The sequence below is a fragment of the Rosa rugosa genome, chromosome 5 (genome assembly GCF_958449725.1).
Source record: "Rosa rugosa chromosome 5, drRosRugo1.1, whole genome shotgun sequence".
Taxonomy (NCBI): Eukaryota; Viridiplantae; Streptophyta; class Magnoliopsida; order Rosales; family Rosaceae; genus Rosa; species Rosa rugosa.
In genome coordinates, this window is record NC_084824.1 from 9,236,680 (window position 1) to 9,253,628 (window position 16,949).

The following is a 16,949-nucleotide window of genomic DNA, read 5'->3' on the forward strand; positions in this document are numbered from 1 at the left end:
TCATTATTTGCCAATGCATCTGCCCAAACTGAGCATTTTCTCTTTATAATTCTGTCATATATTATACATATGCTTCAAAAGTCAAAACTGATAGGGGACCGAGAAAGTGAATGGAGACTTGGGAGCTAGTGTTATATATAGTGTTACTTAGTGTATATGCTAAGCCAAGTACATATATAGGAACAAAGTCAATTAGATATTTTTCAAAAAATCTTTAGGACGCTAAAAAATCTTCCTCTTATTCATACGTCGGTCGTGTTCAACATTTGCTTCACCTAACATAGGTCGCTGGCTTTACCAGGCCCTACGTAATTAGGGTGATGGAACCCTGAACTATATACTGATATGGGCTTGGTCTGCAGGTGTTGTTTGTGCGGCCCAATTATCCAAGGATCTCGCCCATGACCAACTGTTGGTGCTTTGCACTTTTATCTTCTTGTCAAGGTTTTCATTGAAATCCTCTTATCATGAATTATCTCTCAACTTTCGTTTTGGGTTGAACATAAGACTTTTTGGTTGTTTATTGTACCATCTTCATTATACATCAAACTTTAAGAAATTATGTAATGACTTTGAACTCCCCTCCTATCAAAAGGCTAGTGTTTGCCTTATGTGTGGGTGGAAAAACCACCAAGTCACGCGCGCGAATTGAGTAGTTTGGTTAGACTTTTCAGTACAAACCAAACTGGCCTATTCATTGTTCGGGTTGGGTCAATTTCGACTCTCCGTATTCATACCCTTATAAATGGAACTAAACTCGATATGCATCTTCACTGTCTTTCATTGTTCGGGTTGGGTCAATAAGGATTGTAAGAAACAGATTAATCCTCAATAAATAAAAGTTATTCATAAACAACTATATATATGTACGATTAGGATTGCAAGTAATGGTTTAATCCTAATATACGAGTGCAGTAGTATTTGAATCCTACTATACGAGTGCAGTTTGTATACAAATGAATGTCACGACAAGAATTGCAAGTAAGAGTGTGATCTTGAAAAAATAGAAGCAATATAAGAAAAGGAGATTACTGACTTGATTTTCCGATTGAGGCATGCAAAATGCATTGGACTAAAGACAGATTTCGCCCCTGCCCTTGTGCTTGCAGTTCGGTGGGCGTCCATCTTGTAGAATACATCAATCGATGATCCAAAATTAAAGCACTGTAATTTTGGACTCTGGCGAACCATAAATTATATTTTGTACTCTCTTGACATGAAGAAGACTTGTAGAAGAAATGAGAAAGAAATTTGATACTCTTGATCTCTTTGATCTATGATCTTGATGTGTTTTGAAGGAGATATGACTATGAATTTATATAGAAACCCAAGTGACCCAACATGTCTATTCACTTATCTCTTTGAGAGACAAACTAATTCCTACAAACACCTACTAAAAATAAAGACATGTACCCCTTTCATTTTGAAAGATCATGATTAATTATATTTTCATTCATATTTAATTGGATATTTGAAATAATTTCCAACATTTCATGTGTGAGAAGGTTAATTTGCAAGTGCGCAATTACAAGTCTGACAATAGTTTAGTCAAACAATGTTTTCCCACCTTTAGCAAAGAGTCAAGATGACTAGATGAAATAGAATAAATATTCAACTTATAAAGTAAACAAAAATTCAGAGGATTCAGCGAATGTAAATATATAAAAGTTAATTTTAAAAAGTTGTAAAATACACAAAAAGTACATCAAATTTAGAAAACGGAACCCGGCTAAAAACAGGCCATGTTGATACTAGGCTTTTCCACTTGGCTTGGCTGTCCATGACATTATTAAATTTGAATCTCTGCTAACTTCTTTATTTCGGTACTAGACTCTAACAAGTAGTTACACTAACATGTGTTACAAAGAATGGACGCAAATGATCAGTCAATCAAACCACCCGAACCAAACTGATCCTTATGCCCCTGATTTTGCTATTAGCCTAAATCAAACCAAAACTGAACTGCTACACATGGTTGGTTACTTGGTTTGATTTCTAGTTTGAATGCAAAACCAAACCAAGTACGTACGCCCAGTTTGCCTTCCTCTTCCAGCACATGGACGTAGGGTCCTTGTTCTCGTCCTTGCACGCTTTTGAAGTTCAGTTATTCACCCAAAAGAGAAATTTCTTTTGGTTAGAGGTTCGGTTTTGGTTAGAAGAGCCTTGGAGATTCTTTTGCCTCTATCTTGCCCAAAGCTTAATCTGAAAATTCCCCAGTACGTATTTGTGCTACAGCATTAAACATCCTTATAAATTGACCATAGTTGGACCCAACCCATCACTCTACCTAGCTTTTCCATATGGAGAAACTGTTCCACACTAGTTCTATTGGATATATGATTCTTATGACCAAAAAAAAAATGGTGTTAGATACTTCTTCCTCAATTTTTTCTTTATAATTTTCATATTCTTCAGAATATTGACCAGGGAAATATACAAGTGGTGATCACTACTGAGAAGTCTCTCTTGAAGAACGAGCACCACTCCTTCCAATCGAACCAAACAAGCCGCCAAAGGCCCAAATCCACTCCCATCTCCCTTTCTTTCCACCCAAAAAATAAAATTCTAAAAAAAAAAAAGAAGCATTTATCCAATTCGAAAATGCACACTCCTCCTTTGATCTACCATCACCACTTGCTCCTCTCTCCTTCCATTCTTTTCGATGTTCCATGGCCAAGAATCCACCTGAATAATTCCCTTGTGATTCTGCTTAATTCACTCTCTAGGTTCTGTTCCTCACCCTAGCAAGCTCACTTTCTTCACCAAAGCATGACTCCCTCTTATTGCTTATCTTCAAGAAACGAAGCATTTCTTCTCCATAACTCTCATCTCTACCTCCCAAAACACAGACCTAGTGAATCCCAGTACTTCCCAAAAAAGGAAACAGACTTTCTCAAACCCAAGTCTTCTTTCTTCCCCATCTTGAGGCTAAACAACTCCAAACTCGCACACCCTTTTGCCTTATCTTCATTCGCAGAAGCCGGAGGCGAAGAACACGAACAACAAGATGTTCAACTGAATCAACAAACCTCAAAAACCGATGACCAGGCCGAGGAGCGTGGAATGGCTGAGGCCTTCCACATATCTTCTAGAACTGCTACGGCCATTTCCATATGCATAGCATTCGCTGCCCTTACTCTTCCCTACTTCATGAAGTCTTTAGGACAAGGTCTGGCCTTGAAGACCAAGCTGTTGTCGTACGTAACCCTACTGTTTGGGTTCTACATGGCTTGGAATATCGGGGCCAATGACGTGGCAAATGCCATGGGGACTTCGGTGGGCTCAGGAGCCTTGACTCTCCGGCAGGCCGTGGTGACTGCCGCGGTGTTGGAATTCTCGGGGGCGCTTCTGATGGGGACTCATGTTACGAGTACAATGCAGAAGGGGATTCTGGTGGCGAATGTGTTTCAGGGGAAAGATACTCTGCTTTTTGCTGGCTTGCTTTCTTCTCTTGCTGCTGCTGGTACTTGGTTGCAGGTAATATATTGTTCTTCCTTCTTCTGTTTTCATTTAGCTCAGTTCTAATTTTATCCCAGTCAATTTCAGTACTTTCTTCTTGAAATTTCAAGTCAGCATTAACATACTGAATTACCACTCTGCATGGAAATTCAAATTAACATTATGAATTCCTATTAGACAAAAACAAGATTACTTTGTGGATATATAGGGTACATTTCTTAATAGTATAGTATATACTGTGAAGAACGAAATGATAGAAAGCTAGCAGTGGATTAATTTTGTATGGATCATGAAGGATATAGAATCTGGGAAGATAAGTGGGTTCCCTGTGCTGGTATTAGGAATATTTCTTTGGCTTAGTTGGCTAGGCATATGATTCACATTGGCAAGAAGCTAAGAAGTGAAGGGAAACCTTTCTTTCTTAGGATAATTCACCCCCTATCAGAATTTTTTAGAACTAGGGATTCTTCTATGGCTTATTTAATTCCTTACTAAATCTATAGCTTTGAAGACATTGGATGAGAATTGTCCAGGGGTTTTGGTTTTTCCAGAGTGGCATGCATGAGGCCATGAGTGTTACACTAATCAACCAAGGGAATATTGCCAATGAATGAATGGTAGAAGTAAAGAACAAATGCCATACTGTATCCTATCAACAAACATTATAGAACTATTTTTATATTTTAATGTATGTGTGAGGAAATCAAAGATTTTTGAGAGGAAAAAAAAAGGGTGATTCTATCAAGACCTCTCAATTTAACATTCAGATCTTCCTTCATAATTCCTCCTTCAATATAAAGAATACCATTTGGCTTCCAAAAAAACCAATAATTACTGCATGATACCCAATATGGGCTTATTTTTACATCAGCAATCCTCGGAGGATATTTACTCATAGATGCGTTTTGAATGTATATCGCCTTAGATGCATTAATTTTCATGTTTAGAAAATTATAAGTATGCTACATCAATTCACATGTTGTTTCTTTAATTCTTTCTTTGCAATCCATGAATAATTGTTTTCTGATAGTCAGGTTGCATCATATTGTGGCTGGCCTGTGTCAACAACTCACTGTATAGTAGGATCCATGGTTGGATTTGGACTAGTCTATGGCGGACCAGGTGCCGTCTTCTGGAGTTCACTGGCAAGAGTCATTTCTTCATGGGTTATCTCACCATTCGTGGGAGCACTGGTCTCCTTTATCGTATACAAATGCATCCGTAGGGTATGTTCTCCTTCCTTGGAGATGGAACTCTCAAATGGTCCACTGCCCTAAAATCATATTTGGGTATGCCGTTGGCTTATGATAAAACATAACAGCTTAACTTACCTGCTAATCAATGCTTCTTACAAGGAAAAATTCCATTTATGCTAGTAAGCAAAGAGTGAAAGACATGCCATTGTTTGAAAATCGAGTTGTACTTCTAGGTTCTTCGTTCTTGCAACCCCTTCTTACTCTTTTCAATGTATGTTTTCAGTTTGTGTATAGTGCTCCAAATCCTGGACAAGCTGCAGCTGCGGCAGCACCAATTGCTGTGCTTGTGGGTGTAAGTGCAATCTCATTTGCAGTGCTTCCCCTTGGATCAAGCTTGCCTTTGGCTGTGGCCAAGGCTCTAGGCTGTGGAGCTGCCGGTGCGCTCCTTGTGTCCAGAATTATCCAAGGGCAGCTTGGTGATCTCCTTCTCAAGTCGAAATCATCATCGCAAACTGAACCTACAGATGTCCAGAAAGATATCGGGTTTCTCTCTGATATTGCAGGTCCAACTGGTACCCAACTGAAAATAGTATACGGGGTGTTTGGATACATGCAAGTACTCTCCGCCTGCTTCATGTCATTTGCTCATGGTGGGAATGACGTCTCCAATGCAATAGGTCCTTTGGCTGGTGCATTATCTATTCTTCAAGGCGGTGCTGCTGGAGGTGACATTGTTATTCCAACCGATGTTCTTGCGTGGGGAGGATTTGGAATCGTAGCTGGTCTTACAATCTGGGGATATAGGGTTATAGCGACAATTGGGAAGAAGATCACAGAACTGACACCAACTAGAGGATTTGCAGCTGAGTTTGCTGCAGCCTCTGTGGTTCTATTTGCGTCGAAGCTGGGACTACCCATCTCTGCAACTCATACTCTAGTGGGTGCAGTAATGGGGGTGGGATTTGCAAGGGGGCTTAACAGCGTTAGAGCAGAAACTGTGAGGGAAATCGTGCTTTCTTGGGCAGTGACAATCCCAGCTGGTGCTTTCTTTTCTGTTTTCTACACATGGATCTTGACCAAGCTGTTATCATATGTTTTGTGAGTGTTGTACATTTGATGATAGAAGTGATAAACAGCTCATGTACGTCTTTTATTAAAAAACATACATCCACTTCTTTCGAAATTGATCTGTATAACTAATGTCCTTGTGCTCAAAGTCTTGATCTTTTTTGAGTTCTGTACCATGGCGTTTCTAGTCTATCATTTAACCTATGAATCAAGGATGACATGACTCGGTTGATTAACCAATGTAGCTCAAGTACAGATAGAAAATGCAAACACCATACGCAGTATTCCAGTAATAACAAGTTACCTAGCTATAACAAGTTATGTATCTGAGAGTGAAAAGTTCTTCAGAAACTACTATATATAATTATTTGACATGAACAATCTAATATAGAAAACAGGATCTTGTAAAGCATATAAAGCTGGAAATGGCATACTTATTATTATGTATAAAAGTTCAGGTACATTTCTCAGACTTTTCATCTGATATAGCAATTCAGTTACGTACCAGAATACCAACGCCAGATTGGTAGCATAAAGAAAGTCATGGAGACACTTCTTGTACAGAAGTGAGACTAGGCTCCCATCCAAATCCTCTACCAGATCTGACCTTTGGGAGGGGAGGTACAAACGGCTTTCTTCCTCTAATTCCCCTCCTCCTTGAAGATTTTGGTCTCTTTTCCTTGGAGACGAAATCACTGGCGGAGCAAATAGAATCATCAGTGTCTTCCCCTTCCGAATCCACAGTGATCTTTCCATCCAGAATCATCTCTTTATCTTCAGCACGTTCTTTGGCCTTCACCTTCTTCTGCTGTTGACGCTTAAGTTTCTGTGCTGTTGTACATGGTATTATATAATACTTCTGACCAGGCAATAGGCTCTCGTCTGGCCTTAAGAGGGACTCCTGAGGCTTTTTGAAAACTTCTGGGCGGGCAACACATTTCCCAGGATATTTGTCCATCAGCAGAGATGCAGGAACTGCATTCGGAAACAGCTCCTCTTGCCCACCTGCATGAACTATCCTCACAAGAATACTTTTGGACTGTGTACTGTAGTCCAACGATAAGGAAGTAGGAGCTTGATTGGCATCTCCTCCGACCAGCTTGTTTCTCTTAGATTCACTTTCAGTATGCCGAACTAGCCCTAATAATTGCATGCACATCTTTAGCATAACCGCAATCTGAAATGTTTCAACATAGTCCACTGGTGTGGATTGATGAGATGCTTTGATATTATTAGGCATTGACCACTGTGGCCGGCTGTCCTAATTTAATACTGTCTTTCACAAGAGGCTGTGATGAAATCAAGGCTGTCTTTGTTTGATGTGTTAACCAATGTGAAACTAATCACTAACTAGGTTTCAGAATGTATTTACCAATTCATAGTTGTGCCTGACACATTCTTGTGCTAGTATCAAAGTCCCATAGGCCAGATAACATCTGTCTTTCTAGCTTCTTCAGCCTCCCACTGATCCAATTGTTATGGAGAACCAAACATCCCTGCTTCACACAGGCTGCTCTCACATTTTTCCTATGCCATAGTTCTAGATATGCCCCATTTGGGAAGAGATCTCTGTCCAAGAAATGGACAGTCAGATTTGTTTCAGGTTCTAAGCATCTATTGGCACCCACACGATTGGAGCCCCCTTCTCCACACAGTGTGTCATAGAAGCTTGGCTGTTCAGATAGACCCGAAGTTGCTGCATGTGCCACGACCTTCTTCATAGCAGCAATTGTCGAACTATCTGAACGGGCAAAGTAGAAGCCAGAGTTCAAGCGCCTAGGTAAGTTAATTGGTCCTGCATAGAGAAAAATACCAGAGGTTTAGCACATTGGACTAGTAACTAAACAGTTATCCTGATGGCGGTATCATTAAGATTTATCCATTAATCCAAACACACTCTCCATATAAAAAATCAGGAAAAAGAAACCAAATTGATTTTAAATAAATCACACCAGAGCATCACAGAAATCTAATATACTATTTTTTTCTCTACATGTGTACCAAGTGCTTCTATGTTCTATACTGACAAAGAAGAACAATCATGTAGACAAAAAGCACCTGTTTTCTTGAATTCATCCGACTGAGCTGCAAGAACAGCAGGACCAAAGGACCAGAGCAATGGCAATGGATTTCCAAACCAATACACATCCACGTCACTAAGAAGTACATTGTAACCCATCTTTAGTATCTTTAAAACCATTCTGGATTTCACTTTGGTCACCTTCTGAAAGCATTTTGTTCCGAAGTGGCAATCATTGAAGCTTATCTCACTTGGTGCAACTGGATCCCTGAATACAGGCAGGCCCTAACAGTAAAAGAAAACAGATAATCAAATAATGAACACATTTGGAGATCATTCTACAAGACAGACAAGCTTCACATTCTACCCAACTGTTTATCTTCACATCTGCTACCCAAGTTTCACTCTCCTTTGAAGCATATACATGTACATGCTGATATGTTTCGAGTAAAAGTGGACATATTTGACAGAAACATGAAGAGAACTAACAAAGAAATAATCAAGTTTGAATAAACTACCATCAAGACAGAGAACTCGTAGATCTCCTGGTCGAGGGCACAAATGATAAAATTTGTGACCTGTAGGTGGCGCATTCTACACACCCAGCTCATTAGCATGTCCTTGTAACTATATCCAGCAGCAGCAAGCACAATTGTCTTATTTTTGTCTGCATTTAATGGTAGAAGTGTCTCTAAGGAAAATGGATAGTCTAATGGTTTTGAATGCTTTGTGGGAACCATAGGAGTGCAATCTAATAACTCGCCTTGTGATTTAACACCCTCAACCCAACCCAAACTTTTCTTCTTCCACCAGGAACCCAAGCCAGCACGTCGGTATGCAGACGAACAAATGTTTTCCGTTTTGTTGACAAAGATATATTGGCCATCACATTTCAAAAGTTTTATCAAGCTAGAATTATTAGTTTCATAATGAGACAATGATCCATATAATGCTCCAACATGAGAGTTTCCAGCATATTCCCAGCTTCTTCTTTCAAAAATTAAAGCATCGGAAGCTCCAACAGTCCAGTTATTCAGATGCTCCTGACTAATCAGATATAAGCTTGAGATTGTCCAACTGGCATCAAATACAAACCTAAGCTCTGATGACAAGGCCTCATTAATGACCCAACTATTGTGCACCCCCCTACCATACAAAAAAGGAGGAAGGACTCCCGAATATAGGGCAAGATCTCCACTATTCCAAGCCATAAGCAATTTCTGTTCGCAAGGAGTCTGCTGCCAACTATGACCAATTATCTCCTGCAACTGAAGAGAGAACAGTATCAACATATGGACCATTAAATTTCAGTCTACAATATGCTGTTTCATACCTCATGTGTTCTCATCGATTTGCCATCCTCCCTTCGCCAATGCTTTCCATCCTCATCCAAGTAGAATGGGAAGTAGGAGACATTTTGTGATGAAGCAACTAGAAGCCAATCATCATCAAGATTGTAAGCATAATTCAGGGTGGAAATGAAGTCAGGTAAAACAATTGTTTCTGGATCAACCAGAACAGATATGTCTGGTGAAAAAGACCATGTTCTTGCCATCATCGAATGAAAAAATGGGGTACCGAGGAACCTAGACCCAGATAGACATGTATCAGATGGCAATAAATATATGACATTTTTAGCTCTAAACCTCTAATACTACTCTTTAAGCATTTCCTTGACCCTGAAATGGACCCAAAATGACAGAAATCATCTAATGGAAGGTACTATTCATCTAGAGAATTCTGAATTATATAAAACAAATTCTAGCCTCATTACTCATAACATTGTTCAATTTAATCAATCCGCGAAAATTCCCCATCAACTCATAGCCAAAACAAATAAAACACAATGCATCTGTTTTTTCCGTTTGCATTTCAGAAAAGAAGTTCAACCAATGCATTGCATTCAACTAAAGTAAAAAGCAAGAAACAAATGACAAAAGTAATTAGCTTACGTGAAATCAATGTTGGGATCCACCACAACCCGAGAACCAAACCCTTGAGCAAAAGAAACAACAGAAGGGTCTTTGCTGAACAGCACAACCGTAATCTCTGGTGACAAAGCTAGCCATGAACGAAGAGCTAGACTCTGCCTATCCCCAACAGGACCACTAAACGACCTCGGCGCCGAGAATATGATAATCCTCGGCGTCTCTGCAACGTCACCAACTCGTTGACCGAGCTTGGGCCTCATCATGATCTGATCCTTGATGGAAGGTAGCCTCTGAGTGGCATAGAAAGAGAGACCAATCAGCGCAAACCCACATAGCCAAACAGACCACAGACCGGAGCCTCCCCTTCCAAATGCCTGTAAAAACCAAACAAAGTTAGCTTTTGTTCATGTATAATAAACAAGAACAGCAAACAAAATCGAAAATGTAAGAAGCAGAAGTGACCTTCATTGCACTTCGGAGTTGGTAAAGAACAATGAACACAATGGTGGGTTAGTTTTGTTTATATATGAACAAAGGCTGGCTTAGTAGCATCTGAATTTGAGAGAGAGAGAGAGAAAGAATGGAACTTTAACCGAAGAAGAAGAGTTGCAGGAATAACGAACACACCAGCATTGCTCTGGCCAAAGACAACGGCCGTCACAGCGGGATCCATGTGAGAATTTTTCGTCTCATACACGTCAAATTCCATTTCCAATTCTTCGCCGCTCACTTCTATGAGCCCGGGGTCAACGAAACCATGCGCGCTACTTTTACGAGCCTTACGACGCCGTTTTTATAGTATTTGGTCTTAAACCCTTGATTATCCTTTGTTGACGACTGTATTTTTCAGTCTTTGTTCCTTTATTTATATATAGAAATAAACTAAAACACAGGCTTTTATCAGAGTACAAAATTTCATTACCTCAAGGCGATCAATATCATTTTCTGGATCCTTAAATACAAAGTGTATTGCCCATATGCACAAAACACTACTAGCTAGAACAACTTTTGAGCAGTAAAACACAAATTATATCGATCAAACGCAAAAGCTCATACACATCGTGATCCTACAAAACTGTAATAATACTTCCCCCAGAGATCATCAGCTCAAAACCTGCCTCCTAAAGGTGTGCATGCTATATCTTGGAGACTAAATGGATCCATTCAACAAATACACCTACTTATTTAGATGTATAGCATTCAACTGCAATTGCTGCATATAGTGCACAGATGTCTGTGTGGAACTTGTGCCAATGCTTATCGAAGCTTGAACAACTTTGGGCCATAACGCTGGCACTTGACTTGTAGGTTCCGTCCTCCAATCATCTCTGCCGCCGCACAGGTGATCTGGATCTTGACCCTTTCCCCCTGCATTTAAATTAGCATAGTTAAAACAGATAAATTAACAGTTGTATATGCAGAAGCCTGGATAGTTTCACCTGAGTTGCTTAGTGATTGGTGTTTATGTCTCAAATACATTAACACAACAAAGATTTTTGGGCAACATACCTGTTGCTATCAAGAGAAGAGTAGGGAGAATGCCTGCGCTGGGAATGCTTGCTATGTGGAGACCGCGAAACTTGTCTAGAAATGAAAACATCCATGATACTAATACAGTGAGTTTAACATACATGGTTTCTGAAGAGAAATGCTAACCTTGTGCAGAGTCTGAGAGTCATACTTGACCTAAGTGGGGCCACTAGTATATATTATTTCTAATGAGTATGTAAAGAATCTATATCACAGAGTCATAACTCCCACAAGGGACTTAGAAGACGAGAGATTTAAACTTTTCGCTTATGTGTCAACTGAAACTAGACAGAAAAACAAGTTCCAAACTGAAAAACCCACAAAGAAAGCATACAACATTGAGACACCTCCCTTCTTTTCCACATCTATATACTTTCCATTCTTTTGTGTGATTGTGTCCATATAGGCAAAACCGCAACATCAAAAAGAAGTTGGATACAACTATAAAACAAACAGTAAACACCACTTATATCAATAGTATGTGTTTCAAGTTGGTTAAATCACTTGGCTAACATGCATTAAAGAAGTAGTCATGAATCATGCCACTGGAAATCTAATAGGAACATAGAAATATATCCTGATTTATGGCATGGCACCAAGAATAAGCTATCACAAAAATATTGTTAATCTCACACAACAATCACATTGAAACCAGAAAAATTCCAACGAATGATAATCACTAACCTAGAAGGGGACCTTTCGCATAACTATGAGTATTTCTGTGCATTATTGTTTTGGTTTAATAAGAAATATCTTCACTAAATACCTACTTTGTACTACTTGAACACAATAGTCTGAATTTACCAGAAAGAGAATAATAATATAATAATATAACACAACTAGCTGAACCTTAGGGTCCAAAGAAACACATAAAAAAGGGTATAGGATTAATAAATGTATGAACAAACAAATCTCTGATAAATGATACCTTCTCCTAGACCTGACAGGTGAACGTGATGAGTGACGTCTCCTTGAATGTACCTTCCTGCAGCACATAACTATGTATGAACACTACGTAACATAAGTAGAACAGACAAAGAAATAGTAAGAGGACAAAATGATGAACCTTTTAGAATCCTCAGAAGATTCATCACTTGAATGATTGGCATGATTAACCGAGTTATCCTTGCTGTCAATGGAAGAGGAGCGCCTTCTCTTGTGCCTGCTTGAGTCAGTAGAATGTTTACGTCTTGATCTATCATCCTCCTTATTCTTTGTTCGTTCTCTTTTTCTGCTCACATCTTCTTTAGAACTATCTCTACGGAGTCTATCTGTTTCTCTTTTGTCCTCGTCAACATCAACATGGGAAGACCTTTTTCTTGAATCAGATTCCTTTGCTTTATCTCCAGGCTTAACATTTTGGTCTTTGATCTTTTCTTTTGAACCATTCCAATCATCTGTCCTTTCCTTTCTCAGAGGCCTCTCATCCTGCCTCCTACGATTCTCATCACCCTTCTCGTCTGTCCTAATCTTACCACTGTCTACCTCCTTATTTTCTTTCAAAGAACTCCTTTTACTCTCATGTCGATCATGCTTATCTGGCTTCATCCTGGACTCCCTACTTTGTGGGTCATTTTTTGCTGTCCTTTTGACATTAACATTTTCCGTAGATAGTTCAGGTTCCACAGTAGTCCCATCTTGCAGATATTTATCAACATTACTTTCCTCACTCTTGTTTCTATTATAACTAATATCACTCTTGCTCAGATCATCCGGCAAACTTGTCTGACTTCTCCTGTGCTCTTCAAGCTCTACTGGAGAACTGCCATTTGCAGTGGCATCATGCGACTCATGAGGCTTTCTAACAGTAATCTGATCTTTCCCAGATTTTGGCACACCAGAACTCGGAATTTCACCACCTCCATCATCATCATCGTCGTCATCATCAGTAGCATAATTTGCAAGACCCAATATATCACCAGGTGTACTGGAGCTAGATTTTTCACCGACATCTTCAGTCTCAGATTCCCTAGTCTTGACTGGAATTAGAAGCTTAGCAGAAGCCTTGGCATCTGAAACTGCTGGGGTAGATGGCAATACCTTATGGTTTGATGGGAGTCTGCCCTGTCCAACTGTAGACAATGAGATGATAAATTAATTTTTTGTTTTTCCCGGTTATGAAAACCCCAGAAAACAAGTAATTTTAAGATAGTTATGTGCAGTGGTACAATTACCTTCAGATGTTAGATCATCTTCACTAAGAACTTTTGTTGCGATTTCATCAAAGAGCTCATCAGTAACCTGTTCCAGGGAAACAATAATAATTAACAACTATAGTATGATTAAGTTAAATAAGATATATGTCACTTTCTAAGCAGTACAACCGTTGAGAGAACTTCAGTTAGGATACGCTTTATTTCCTTGTTAATTGCTGCAGTCCGAGCTGCCTCCACCTCATCCTACAAAACAAAAAGATATGGCATGTCAATTCTTAATAATGAAATGGAGTACATACAAGTAGCTAGGGGACGCTTCAAATGCAAAATGAACCATCTTCAGGTGAGAGAATAAAACCTCATCATCCTCTTCTTCAGTTGATCTAGAAGAATCAATGCTTTTGCTATCGGCGTGATCACCCTTCCCAAAAGATCTGTCAACACCTTCATCCTCAACAGACTGTGTTTCCTCCTTGAGATGGTCCATGGTGGAATTTGTGATGCTTACTTTCTTAATTTCCTCTCTAAGCCAATTAGGCACTGCAGCCTAGCATAATAACAGGAAAATAGATTTAGTAACTGTTATGTCAGTCATCATTCACATATAAGAAACAGCAAAAATTACCTTTTTTGGGCGCTCAGAAATTGTAGAAACTCCGTATGCATCACCAGGGAAGGCCACAGTAGGATGACCAGCAGTTCCTGCAGTGAGAGCAAAGGGAGGACCAGTGGTTGGAATTGTTGGCTGGAGGCTCAATCCAGGAAAACTACCAAATGAATGTGGAGCATTTCCAGGGACCGGAGAGGGTATCGTCATAGAAGGATCATGCTGCATTATGAAACAATGCCATCACATTCATATCAAGGCCTTAGAACTAAAGTGAGATTTTTGAAACTAGAAGTCGTACCTGTGGTCCTGATGGTAGAACTGGTAGGGTAGGAGGATATACCACACCAGGTGCAACAGAAACAGTCCAAGAATTCATGGAAGGAACTGTTGTAGCAGGGTCCACACCTCTTATACTTCCACCTGAATCATGATAAGGATAGCTGGATGCGTGAGCACCATGATCAGAATTAAACCCAGATGCAAATTCTAAAGGCTGGTCAGCAAGATTGGTTGCTGGATCTGCAGAATGACTGCCATATCCAAATGGTATTGCATGGGATTGTTGCATATGGTGCTGTCCTTCCTGACCTGAGGAATTTGGCATAGGTAAGAAGTTGTAGGAGTGCTCATTCAGTTCTGCAGAAGCGTCATTGCCTGCCATTCAAGAAAGAAGTCAAGCAGCAAACCAACATACTAAATCAGAAGGGAAACCCTTGGGAGCAACAAAGGTCCCTATTTGCTACAGGGTATCCAATCTTTCAGCTTTCAGCTTACGGGAGGATCTTGTTTGCATGAATGTTTGTTCCAACACATATAAACCATAAGAAAATAATATGTAACTGCGAGTATAGTGGCATAACCATCCTCTAAAAACTTTTTCCACTACAGACTACTAGCACTAGAAGTTAAAAGATTGTCTCCACCTAATCTTAGGCAGAAGCTGATCAAGGTGAGATTAATTTTCTTTTAGAATATTATTACAAAAGATATCACAGAAAACCCATTTATATTTTCTTGCATCCAACTGAGAGCATCTGTTTAAAAAAGATGTAGTCCTTGCTTATTATAAGGCCCTTTTAGTGGAGATGATCGCGGCATTCAATCAAAAGGAGGACGAATTCTTGATGAACTTCATAAGAATGCTTGATCTTAATAATAAAAATTAAAGAAAAAAAAATGCTTCGCACAACAATATAAAATATATAACAAAGGTTTTTGTGCCTGTACTCATTTGAGTAAAGTACTCTAACCTCTTTTGCACTTTACACCAACTGAATCATATAATCCCATATACATTATACGAAAACAAAATATACATTTATTATGTATTTGAAATGAATCAACTACAATAACAAGTATATGAAAAGCAACTCAGCATCCACTAAGAAAAAAATAACTAGAAAAGAACAGATATCTCACACACAAAAAAAGGGGGGCTTGAAGGGGCGTGGAACCACTTGACCAGTTACTATTAACCCTACTACTATCCAAAATAACCAGTCACATCATAAGAGAAGCAACCTCCAGTAATAATTTAAAGATACTCCAAAAGGACTATTTGGTATGAGTGATAAAAATCCAGAATGTAGAATTCAAGAGAAAATTGAGTTCCAAAGCAGCAGTTTGGAACACAACGTTTTGCATGAATATGTCATGTGAAAATTACCTGTAACAGAAGAATAACTAGAAGGTACCTCCTGCTGATGAACAGATGGAATTGCAGATCTGACAGCATGATGTCCATAAGAAGATGGTTCGGAGCCGATATAGGTAGTGTCCTGGGGATGAACTCCTGGTGGCCAGTGTGTCGGTGTCCCTGAAACTGAAACCTGTTGATAGCTAGATGCAGAAAGAGACTGGTGCTGACTTTGAGGATACTGCTCATGATAATGAGAGTGTTCTTCTGGTCTGCCGGCTGGAGTAAACTGTGATTGCTGATCCTGGTTCTCCATTGCCGTCCTAGCTGCCCATGCCCTAGCCTTGGCTGCCCAATCTTGCTCATTGTTATGGGCTACAATTACAGAACAATGAAATTTAATCCCATAAAACAGTTGAATACCAAAACTAAGAACTTGCAGTACTACATGCAATTTGGTCAAAAATAAATACTATGTGCACTGCAAACTGCAATGCGAAACTAGATGTTTTTCTCAATATGAAAAATCAACAAATCAGAGATGAAATATAGAGAGAACTTACCTGGGTATTCCCAACCTTGGTTATTCGGCCGACTCTGAGCTGCCCACTCCTACAAGCATTTGTGTTAAAATATTAACATACAGAAAACCACTGAATTGCTTGTTCTCAAACCAAGACTAACAGTCAGTCTAATCAAGAATCCACAGATAAACACACAAAACTCAAATCCTTCAACACCATGGCCCCAATGCAGAAACATACACATACCTGAGGATGATAAGACTGAGGAGGTCCGTGAGGGCGGTAGTGGCGCGCAGAATAAGGAGGAGGCGGTGGCGGAGGATAAGAGCCCGGCGGGGGAGGAAGATGGTCTGCGTGAGGCGGCGGACCCCACTGTTGCGGAGGAGGCGACGGGGACTGTAATGAGTGGTACTGGTACTGGTTCTGGTTCGAGTACCACGCGCCTTGCTGCTGCTGCTGCTGCTGAGGGAGTGGTGGTCTTGGCGGTGGTTGTTGCTGTTGGTAGTGGTACGGATCCGACGTGGCCGGTGGCGGTGGCCTCATGTACTGCTGCTGCTGCTGCTGCGGTCTGTAAGAATCCATGGTCGATTTTTGCCCTTTCCGAGTTTCTGTTTTAATTTCGTTTTTATGTTCTAACGGGTGGAGGGGGGTTGAACGAGGGTTTGGAAAATTGGGTAAATCGGGGGAGAGAGGGAGGTGCAAGGCAACTACAAGGAGGAGGAGAGCCTTTTCCGCTTTCCGTTTCACGCGGGTAGATCATTTTGGGCCACAAAACAGAAAAAGCCCATTTATTCAGTCCATAGCCCAATCAGATGCAAA

The 16,949-nt window shown here is 39.9% G+C and overlaps 3 protein-coding genes across 3 annotated transcripts; 1 reads left to right on the forward strand and 2 right to left on the reverse strand.

Annotated features, from left to right (window-relative positions):
- The first annotated feature begins 2,559 nt into the window (after positions 1 to 2,559).
- Positions 2,560 to 5,892, forward strand: LOC133713131 (inorganic phosphate transporter 2-1, chloroplastic). The gene is made up of 3 exons (XM_062139251.1): positions 2,560 to 3,477; positions 4,494 to 4,685; positions 4,939 to 5,892. Exons 1-3 carry the CDS (start codon positions 2,770 to 2,772, stop codon positions 5,755 to 5,757), a joined length of 1,719 nt encoding a protein of 572 aa, XP_061995235.1. The 5' UTR covers positions 2,560 to 2,769; the 3' UTR covers positions 5,758 to 5,892.
- Positions 5,893 to 6,125: 233 nt separating this feature from the next.
- Positions 6,126 to 6,963, reverse strand: LOC133713132 (uncharacterized). Its single transcript, XM_062139252.1, has one exon. It carries the CDS (start codon positions 6,961 to 6,963, stop codon positions 6,265 to 6,267), a length of 699 nt encoding a protein of 232 aa, XP_061995236.1. The 3' UTR covers positions 6,126 to 6,264.
- LOC133711161 (uncharacterized) lies at positions 6,126 to 16,848 on the reverse strand. Its single transcript, XM_062137324.1, has 17 exons — positions 16,377 to 16,848; positions 16,170 to 16,218; positions 15,637 to 15,981; positions 14,269 to 14,624; positions 13,986 to 14,189; positions 13,719 to 13,907; positions 13,529 to 13,603; positions 13,379 to 13,445; positions 12,271 to 13,276; positions 12,133 to 12,189; positions 11,184 to 11,258; positions 11,015 to 11,042; positions 9,696 to 10,075; positions 9,077 to 9,329; positions 8,262 to 9,011; positions 7,782 to 8,028; positions 6,126 to 7,518 (listed from the first exon to the last, which is right to left on the reverse strand). The coding sequence occupies exons 1-17, from the start codon at positions 16,710 to 16,712 to the stop codon at positions 7,100 to 7,102; spliced, it is 4,836 nt and encodes a 1,611-aa protein (XP_061993308.1). The 5' UTR covers positions 16,713 to 16,848; the 3' UTR covers positions 6,126 to 7,099.
- Positions 16,849 to 16,949: the final 101 nt, after the last annotated feature.

Bases quoted from the DNA above. Each gene is read 5' to 3' on its own strand.
- LOC133713132 (XM_062139252.1), bottom strand. From the start codon at position 6,963: ATGCCTAATAATATCAAAGCATCTCATCAATCCACACCAGTGGACTAT.
- LOC133711161 (XM_062137324.1), bottom strand. From the start codon at position 16,712: ATGGATTCTTACAGACCGCAGCAGCAGCAGCAGCAGTACATGAGGCCA. The intron at 16,219-16,376 runs GTATGTGTATGT...AAATGCTTGTAG, and splicing joins CTCAGTCTTATCATCCTCAG to GAGTGGGCAGCTCAGAGTCG. The intron at 11,043-11,183 runs GTATGTTGCCCA...ATTTAAATGCAG, and splicing joins TCTTCTCTTGATAGCAACAG to GGGGAAAGGGTCAAGATCCA.
- LOC133713131 (XM_062139251.1), top strand. From the start codon at position 2,770: ATGACTCCCTCTTATTGCTTATCTTCAAGAAACGAAGCATTTCTTCTC. The intron at 3,478-4,493 runs GTAATATATTGT...TCTGATAGTCAG, and splicing joins CTGCTGGTACTTGGTTGCAG to GTTGCATCATATTGTGGCTG. The intron at 4,686-4,938 runs GTATGTTCTCCT...GTATGTTTTCAG, and splicing joins TATACAAATGCATCCGTAGG to TTTGTGTATAGTGCTCCAAA.